Below are 9,868 nucleotides of genomic sequence, written 5' to 3' on the forward strand. Positions count from 1 at the left end.
GGATAAGGTAACCGATTCTCGTTTACCAAGCCTACAACCCCGACAACCCCGAAGCGAGACATCTCCTGAGACAGGCCCCAGAAGACCTCGACGAAGTAAAGATGACAAGCGAGAACCACAAAGATGACCAAGACGATGGTGCCACTGCTGAAAGGAGGCGGTGGTGGGAGCAGCAAGCACGCATGGAGCGGTCGATGAAGTGGTGGAAGAAGGAACATGAAGCCAGTCAAGCTCCCAAAGTCCCTGGGAGTCACGGCACCGAGGGCCAGCCCCAACCAGGGCCCGAGTGTGAGTGTCCTGAACAGAACAAGAATCAACATCAAGAATGACCCGATAACCAGAATCGGTGAGTTGAGCAGAGGATAACAAATTCATGGTAAGACGGGGAACATGAGAAACATCAGGAACGGAAAAGGAGGAAGTAGAAAGAGTGCCACGACTAGCAACTGGGAGAGAAGTACCATCGGCAGTAAGAACACTAACACGAAGAGGAAGAGGTCGAAGAGAAGAAAGAGAGGAAGAATCAGGAGACATGTGAAAAGAAGCTCCAGAATCCAGAACCCACGAAGGTGTACCTGACTGTGGAGAGGAAACAGCCGCAGAGGCAGCAGTACCCGTCGAAGCAGAGCCGGAGGAGGCAAGGAGACGATGAAGTCTCACTATATCCTTCTCAGTGAGCCGGTGGTGATAGGCGCTGAGGGTGGATCACGAGGAGGCACACCCCGCTGCTTCTGGTAGCAGTCAGACTCAAGGTGACCAGGCCTCCGACAGTGAGTGCAGAACCGAGGAGGGCGAGAGCGACCCCCACCGCGAGAAGAGCGGGCTCCTCCAGAAGCAGTAGGCACTGGTGTAGGAAGAAGCGGCGGGGCAGGAGCAGTGGGACCTCGAGCAGAAAGAACAGAGGGTGTCCCAAGCAGGCCAGCACCACGCAGACGAGTCTCCTCAGCACGAAGCTCAGTCAGCACCTCTGAGATAGGAACACGGCCTCGAGCAAACAACTGAGCATGATGAGGCTCAAACTTTGGGCGAAGTCGAGATAGGAACTCATGGATCCTCTGGAAGTCCATATCTGAACGTACTGTCCGGCAACACTGGCAAGTACCACAGACAGCACTGCGAAGGGAGTCAAGCTGGCGCTAGATCGCCGCACTCTGGGTGTAAAACTCATCAACAGTGGATTCACCCTGCTGAAGATCATGCTCCTGACGCAACACAAATAAGTACAGAGAATCCCCAGAAGGCTGATAGCGCTGGCGAAGGTGAGACCACATCTCGGCAACACTGGCGAGGCCCATAAACTCAGAAGCAAATTGTGGTTGAACACTCTGAGAAAGAACAGCAGCAGCCCTGGCATCCTCATCACACCACTGAGTAAAGGTAGCCAAACTGTCACGGTAAAAGCCAAGAGCCTCTGAATAAGCAAGTACCTGCTCCTCATATGCCTCATCAGCAGTAGCCTTGGCAGACTTGGCTGCATCCCGATCAGCCTGAGTAGCTTCCTCAGAAAGGGCATGTGGCACGGACGGTGGAGTAGGAGGCACAGGAGCAGTGGGGTGCGGCGGACAAGAGACCTCACCGGTAAGAACACCCCACAACCGAAGACCACGCATGTGAATCCGCATAAAGGCAGCAAACTCCCCATAGTTGGTACCATCAAATATCACTGGGCACCGAGGAATACTAACATAGCCAGAAGCGGAGGACGCCATTTTTTTTGGTCTGATCTGGATCTGATCTGGGCAGACCAGCAGCAGCCCGCGCGTGGTCAGATTGACCACGGCAGCACGCACCAGGACGGGTCGGTGGTGGCCTGAAACGGCACGACGGCGGCCATTACCAGCCGGGGGCGGTGCGGCGGTGGCCGGAGGCGGCGCTGCGGCGGCCGAATCGAGGCGGGCCGGGGCGGCGAGGGCCGGGGCCGGTCGGAGCCGGCCTGGGGCGGCGCGGCGGCCGGACGGGGCAGCCCAGGGCCGGCCGGATCGGTGGCTGCCGGCGGGATCCCGATTTGGAGCTCGATTTGGAGCTCAAAAATCGGACGAAAAAGGCCAAAATTACTTGGAAAAGGACTCAATCCCAACGAGATCGGGAGAGGAAAAGAAAAGTGGAGCAGCGACGGCCGGAAAGATCATCGGCGGCGGCGCGGATCGAGCACGGAGTTGCAACGTGCAAAGAGCTAGACCATGAGCTCTGATACCATGTTGGAGAATAGCAACTAGTATTCACAAAGGGCCATAGGCCAGTACATGTACATGTGTGACAATGTGCATGTAAGCCCCTCATACACTGGGGAATAACGGAAAAGGAACTATACAACTCTAACAGACGCCACGTTCGATGCTGCCCCCATCTTCGACGCTAGCTCGACGATGTCATGTCCACGACGGCGCCCCGTCCTCGACGTCGCCCTGTCCCCGACGCCACCCCCGTCCCCGACGCCAGCTCGACGGCGCCCTGTCCCCGACGTCGCCCCGTCCTCGACGCCGCCCCATCCCCGACGCCAGCTCGACGGCGCCATGTCCCCGATGCTGCCCCGTCCTCGATGCCGCCGCCCTGTCCCCGACGCCAGCCCCGCACCGGATCAGGCGCGCGATGGTGGCCTAGTGATTGCCTAGGTGCGCGCGCGGGATGGCGGCGTCCTCCTCCGGCGAGGGTGGGTGGCACTCCACCTGGGGGATTTCACGGTGTCGCGAAGGCGAGCGCGCAACGGCGCAGCCGGCCCGTCACGGACGTCGAGGGCGCGCAAAGGTCGATGAGGAAACGACGCGCGGGAGATGAAGCCGCCCGCTGCCGAACTCCGTGGCCGTTCTCCGCACTTGCGAGGCACTGCTCCCGACTGCCGAGGATGTCATGCTCGTTGCCACATCATCGCCGTCATCACCAACAACGTCTACAAGGAGCAGCTCGCGTCGGCGGTGGGTTCATGGCCGGCCTGCGTTCGACGAGGCAGCAGCGGTCATCAACCAGGCGCCGCGCCACGCCGCCGACCTGTCTCGGGCACGAGCGCCGGCCGACAGACGAGCATCGCTGCCTTGGGGAATTTCTCATACGATTGGTCTCTCTGCAGAGTATTAATTACGGGCCCACCTAAAGTATTCCCCTTTGTATTGACAGTTTTGCATAAAATTGGCTTATTACTCTGGTGGGTCCCGCAACCAACGCGGACCAATGGGAGGCCGATTTTTGCCGGGAGCACATGCCGCCCGGTTCAACCACAAGTTTTCCATAACATAGGCCTTATACACACAAACAATGGAGAGCATACAAAGGCTTTGGAATATTATTTTCGGGCACTAGAACGAAACCCCTTCTTACCGCAAGCTTTTAATAATATGGCTGTGATCTGTCATTACGTGTGATACTATGGCAGCCTTGCCTCTTTTGAAAGAGGTAAGCAGATATTATTTGTGTGTGCAATAGGCCGGGTACCAAATAGCACCATTTTTTCATTTTCCGAACGTGGAAGGGAAACTATAGGTAACAAAATTAGTTAAATTTGTGTTACGAGTGGTGCGAAGCAAGCCACCAAATAAAGTGTAGACCATGGAATCGACGTTGTTTTTCTATGGCCATGCCCTCATGGCCTAGCTAAAGAAGCTTAAAAGTTAGCGTACCCAACCAATCATGCATCTCGTGTTTTGGTCGTCTCAATGCCAACACACGATATCCCTCTCGAGTTCCCAAGAAAAATACCAAATTGTCACAAACGTTGTAGTCGTTACTCTTTATTTATCATACTATGAAGCAACTGATCGATAGCGTACAAATCATTGCTAACATGTTATAGTTTTTTTTAAATGTGAATAAAACCCCGGTCTCTGCATCAATCGATCCACCCATCATTTTATTGCATTATACAAACGAACAGAGTAAGTTGTACAACTTATAGATCACACAGAGTTTACATAAAGATCAACCAGCCGAACAAAAAAAGTAGTGGTCTTAAGCATCATGTAAGTGTCTAACAAGCCGCCAAACATCCTGGTTGTAGATATATCGTGCGACCGTTTACAGATGGTTGCATCCAGAATCCATATGCGCCTGTTGCATCTTCGGTAGTAAGTAAGATCATTCGCAGATCCATAAATTGGCCATACAGATAACCTGTAGAAAATGATCAGTTCCACTATTGGTAACATTGGCAGGTGGAGGAATATTAAAGGTAAAGTGAACAACTCTCCACACAAAACGAGCAAAGGGACATACAAAAATGAGATGGTTAATAGACTCCTCTAAGTCACAGAAAACACATTTCTTACAACCATCCAAATTTCTCTTAGCTAAATTGTCTTTCATGAGTATAACCTTCTGATGAAGGAACTACATAAATATCTTAATAAAAATGAGAGAGAGAGATTTCACGGTGGGACTTGTAGCTTAGGATTGGGAAGTATCTGGAATTTCCATTCAGCTAGCTGGTCTTCATAGTCTGCCCATGCATTTTCTCTAACCTCCAAGCTGCATATAGCCATAGAGGTTGTGCATTTTCTCTAACCAAACCATGCATGTCATACCGGCGCCGGGGCTGATGCATAAACATACAGCGGGTGACAACGAACTTAGTAGCTTCGTTGTTCATGGACCTCCATCTAGAAATATCAATTTATAATGGATGCCTCCATGTATCGTTGTAATACTCCTAAAAAAATCATCCTCCATGCCGAAGACAACCACCTGGCGTGGAGCAGGCCTATGGCAATTGATGCAGGACATGTCATCTATCAGGTAGATGCAGTTTTGGGGAGGTACTTGGCATGGAAGAAGGATGGGGTATTGAAACCAATGAACAACACCTGTCCTAGAAGCCTTTTATTTTGACAAGATTTTGCCTGGACAGAGTCACCGTGTACACCTCAAGCTTGACAGTCCGGTAGTCTCTGCATCTCCTGATGGGCTCCTCGTCCCTCCAGACCTGAAGGGTGGCACCCCACCGGTGCTACAACAATCTACCTGCCTCTACTTATGGGATATGTCATGTGATCTAATACGACCTTCATCAAGGGAGAAGGTGCATTGACATCGACAGTGTGAACCTCATGAGTCATGGGATTCAATAATTATATTCTCTCTACTTCAAAATCTAAGATTTAGACTATGACCTAAAAATTTCAAGTTCCCTCCGCGAAATAGGCTTTCGTCCCGTTTTATAAATAAAGCCGCAACGAACCGATTCAAGTTCCCAGACATGTAGTAAATAGAGCATGAGTACAAATGTAAGATATATATTTTCTGGCCCAGAGGGATTGCAGCATGAGTAAAAATGTTCTAACAATTAGGCTTTTACAAGTTTTGGTCACGTTTATAGTTTTACATTCCAAGAGTGAGGATTAGGTGACAAAGACCAAAGTGAGGTAGTTAAGTTAAGCTCTATTTGTTTTGCTTCGTGCTATATTTCTGCCTCCTGAACATCTGTATATGAGAATATCAAACTGGTTATAGTTTATCAAGATTCTATATACATATGCAACATTGCAGGTATATTGAATCAACGTTTTCTCCTACCTTTTTCATGCAAACATAACAATACTTGATCTAACTTCCATATGTAGTTGTATGTTTGGAAGAGTTTTTCTTTCTTCATAATTGGCTTACGTTAACAGAGAAGACATTCAATTTGTGAATATATTTTTGCGAGGATGTTGTCAGCAGTTGAGTTGTGTCTATTCATGTCGTGCTACACACGAATCCATTATGTTATGGTGGATAATAGACTAAAATGTCCTGCCAGCCCAATGGTGATGTTGGAAGTCATGGTAGTTCTTTAGAGCCTCCCTGTGAAGATGACATAATCCCTTGGAGTGACATCAAGGAAGGCAAAGCCAGAATGCTCATTTCACAAGGAAGAGATGCAAAGGATCACAAATATTTTGGGACGCATTCATATGGAACCCCTGGACTAAGATTTTTCTTTGATAGCCTTGCAGTTGCAGGCTGCCATCACGGGCATACAGTTTGGAACATGATGTGCAATGATGAGTAAAATGCTTTTGCTTCCGTAATTTTGCCACTTTTAGTCTGGTGCGTCCCACCAATATTTGTTTTACCATAGTCATGTAAGTGACTACCAAATTTCCTGGTGCAGTGGAGGGCGCCTATTCTTCTATATATTTAGTTTACTTGCAACTCTGGAAAATCAAAATAAAAGAAAATTAAATGTGCTACGACCGGCATCGCTGCCACCGAGTAGACATGCAAGTCCACCACATCTACCACACCTTCTCAGAGAAACATGATACACGTGTGTGGAGCCCAATTGGATCTCTATAAATGATAGAGCCATGTTGTGGATTAGCTAAGCCACCGCCTTGTGAAGCTAATCAACATCGATCTCTTCTGAATAATACAGTAACTAGCTATGAAGGCAACGAGCGGCGTTCGCATGGTTACTGGCAACGGAGAGAATAGCTATGCCTCCAACTCCAGGCTCCAAGTAATTTGCATCCTGCGCACTGTCAGTTGTGATCTATTGCTGTCTTTTACTTCATATCGTGCGTATATACTTAAGCACCTACACTACATGTAGCTAGCTGCTCTTCCGTTACTGTTGTTCCATGCATGTATGCAGGAGAAGGCCATTCTGGAGAGAAGGCCGGTGCTTTGCAAGGCCATAGAGGAGGTGTACATGTCGCTATCTGATTCTGCCCACAGGAGCACGATGGTCATCGCTGATCTTGGCTGCTCATCGGGTCCAAACACTCTGCTCTTTGTCTCTGAGGTGATCGGGGTGATCCGCGCCAACAATCGCAAGTCCAAAGATGCCTGCGCCGTGGACGTGCAGTTCTTCCTGAATGACCTGCCGGGGAACGACTTTAACCTCCTCTTCCGGTCACTTGAGCACTATGATAATCTCGGGTGCGGGAAGGAGCCGCCTCCATACTACATCGCGGGTCTGCCGGGATCCTACTACCGGAAGCTTTTCCCTCGCGAGAGCGTCCATCTCTTCCACTCCTCATATGCCCTCCATTGGCGTTCTAAGGTACTATATGCATGCAACTATTAAGAAATCAGAGCATAGAAAAAGCTGGGCTGGCTAATTAAATGAAAGGATTTTGAAGCAAAATCTTTGCTAATTCGACAAGGATTGTATTCTTTAATTATTTCTTTATTTTTTATTACTTAATTTAAGAATGAACCCTACAACGCGATAGTTCATGTTTTAATAGTTAGTTAACGAAGTGGATGTCTTTTTTTGTTAGAGCGGCTGGTCTTATTATAGATTAATTCCGTCCATATATAGGTGTGGTGGACAAAGCAATGGGTATCCATCTAATTTCATTCTGAAAAGTCAAAACAAAACAAAAACTACTAACTGCACACACGAAAATACAACTCATTGATGGATACATATGACCAGACCATTTAGTAGGCCGCTAGTAGTACTACTATAATTGGTATACTAATATAAAGGGCATTTATATCATGATATGTCATTTTATACATCAATGTCTCCTTTATGATGATTAATTACGTAGGTCCCGGAGGAGCTATCAAGTTGCACTCGCCTAAACGAAGACAACATCTACATTGGAAAGACTAGTCCACCAAGTGTGATTAAGTTGTTCCAACAACAATTCCAACAGGACTTTGAATTGTTTCTTACATTGCGTTCGAGAGAGCTTGTTAGTGGAGGCCAAATGCTACTAACATTTCTGGGGCGAAAGAGTGAAGAGATGTTGATGCATGGGGAAGTTGGCATTGTCTATGAATTGGTTGCTAAATCTCTTCGGTCTCTTGTACAAAAGGTACATACTTGTTATGGCAATCTTGTGTTGTCTTCCAATAAGTATTACATCATTTCTCTCGTACACTATTATTACTTTCGAATGATTTTACAATGAGTTTCAACGGTAAAATAAGAAAAAACAACTCCTCCAAGAAGAGTAACTCTTATTTGTTTCATTATATGGTATGTGATATATAGGGACGTGTGGAGAAAGAGAAATTGGACTCATTCAATGTGCCCTACTATGCCCCGTCGGTGAAAGAGGTAAAGACATTTATCAATAAGAATAGTCTCTTCGATATTGAGCACATTAAACTCTTTGAATCAAACTGGGATCCTCAAGATGACTCGGAAGGTGACGTGGTACTTGATTGTGCCATCAGTGGGGCTAATGTTGCCAAGTGCATCAGGGCAGTGTTGGAGCCACTAATTGTAGACCACTTTGGAGAAGATATTATTGAGGAGTTGTTTATGGTGTATGCCTCGAATGTTGCAAAACATCTTGAAAAGGGCAAGGGAAAGTATCCAATCATCATGGTGTACTTGAAGAAGTCCATGAATTGATTTAATCACATATATAGTGTAACTGATCCGGTGGTGTATGCTGAGTACTATAGTGGGACGTCAAAAGTTATGGATACCTGATGCAGACATCCATAACTTTGTAAAATTGATGCCAAAAATGTCATGTTACTAGTCTAAATTACTACCTTCATAGTAGGTAGTAATTTATATATGGTGTCATGCATTGTGTCATTTATTATGTTATAGACTCATCTTGCTTTGAGGTGTGTGATGTTGTGGTAACATAGCTAGTTACCACATCACTCTCTTTCTTCATCTATTGGCATGCCATGTCACCAAAACATCTTGAGATGTGTGATGTTACTAGCTAAGTTACTACCACTATGAGTAGTCTTAAGCCGGACTAGAAGAGGAGAAGTCCAAGCAAATCAATGCCTATTTGGGCATTGGTGGGAATTAATTCAGTATTTTCTTAATATGACGTGCTTGTCACCATATTTGATGGTAACATATTGCTATATTTGTTAATCTGTTGTAATTTTCATATTCATATTATGTGTGTATTATGTCATAGTTCTTGTCTATATGATTCTTATTCTTTTTTTTCGAAAATTCTACCGATATATTCATAGTCCTCAACAACAGTACAAGGAGACCAAAAGGCAAAAAAAATTACAAATAGGTCACTGGATCACCTACCGATGACTACAAGCACTCGAACAAGCCGAATGCACGCCACCGTCCTCGCCTCTCTCTCTCATTAGAACCGGGCAAAGTTTATCGTAGTAGAGGTTGTTGTAGTCGATAGACGAGGAGGTCGTCATGCTAAGGCCCCAAAGGACCAGCGCATGAGAGCAACCATCGCCGATGAAGAGAAACGTAAATCGAAAGAAACACCGACTAAACCCAGTGAGATCAGCCGAAGACAAACCTACACACGTCCTCCGGTGTGATGCTAGAAACACCATCGAGACGGGGAGAACTTTATTCCATCTTGGGGAAGTCGCCACCGCCACCCCTCCTGAATAGGACACAAAATCTAAACAAACCTATGAAAACATTAAGAAACAGAGCCCTCCCGCCGACAAGGATCGGGATCCACCACGCCACCATGGCCCTAAGGCCACAAGAGGCGAGGAAGATTATGCTAAGGCCCCAAAGGACCAGCGCATGAGAGCAACCATCGCCAATGAAGAGAAACGTAGATCGAAAGAAACACCGACTAAACCCAGTGAGATCAGCCGAAGACAAACCTACACACGTCCTCCGGTGTGATGCTAGAAACACCATCGAGACGGGGAGAACTTTATTCCATCTTGGGGAAGTCGCCACCGCCACCCCTCCTGAATAGGACACAAAATCTAAACAAACCGATGAAAACATTAAGAAACAGAGCCCTCCCGCCGACAAGGATCGGGATCCACCACGCCACCATGGCCCTAAGGCCACAAGAGGCGAGGAAGATTGGCAGCGTTACCGACGGGAGGCAGGAAAACCCTAATCGCCTAAGCCTTTTATATGATTGTTGTTGGACCAGCCCTTGCTGCCGAGTTCCTTTCGACGACCACGATAATGAAGCTCTGGCGACGACGAAGCTTTAGTGAGATGCGCACACGTTCGAAT

The 9,868-nt window shown here is 47.3% G+C and overlaps 1 protein-coding gene across 2 annotated transcripts; it reads left to right on the top strand.

Moving 5' to 3' along the window:
• Nucleotides 1–6,303: 6,303 nt before the first annotated feature.
• LOC124676664 (anthranilate O-methyltransferase 2-like) lies at nucleotides 6,304–8,452 on the top strand. Of its 2 annotated transcripts, none has more exons than XM_047212706.1 (4): nucleotides 6,304–6,448; nucleotides 6,563–6,973; nucleotides 7,470–7,739; nucleotides 7,919–8,452. In XM_047212706.1, the coding sequence occupies exons 1-4, from the start codon at nucleotides 6,353–6,355 to the stop codon at nucleotides 8,282–8,284; spliced, it is 1,143 nt and encodes a 380-aa protein (XP_047068662.1). In that variant the 5' UTR covers nucleotides 6,304–6,352; the 3' UTR covers nucleotides 8,285–8,452. The 2 variants fall into 2 exon arrangements, with proteins under 2 accessions (XP_047068662.1, XP_047068663.1); XM_047212707.1 differs by having other exon boundaries at nucleotides 6,304–6,427.
• Nucleotides 8,453–9,868: the final 1,416 nt, after the last annotated feature.

This window comes from Lolium rigidum, chromosome 7 (genome assembly GCF_022539505.1).
Source record: "Lolium rigidum isolate FL_2022 chromosome 7, APGP_CSIRO_Lrig_0.1, whole genome shotgun sequence".
Classification (NCBI taxonomy): Eukaryota; Viridiplantae; Streptophyta; class Magnoliopsida; order Poales; family Poaceae; genus Lolium; species Lolium rigidum.

Bases quoted from the DNA above. Each gene is read 5' to 3' on its own strand.
- LOC124676664 (XM_047212706.1), top strand. From the start codon at position 6,353: ATGAAGGCAACGAGCGGCGTTCGCATGGTTACTGGCAACGGAGAGAAT. The intron at 6,449-6,562 runs GTCAGTTGTGAT...GCATGTATGCAG, and splicing joins TAATTTGCATCCTGCGCACT to GAGAAGGCCATTCTGGAGAG. The intron at 7,740-7,918 runs GTACATACTTGT...TGTGATATATAG, and splicing joins TTCGGTCTCTTGTACAAAAG to GGACGTGTGGAGAAAGAGAA.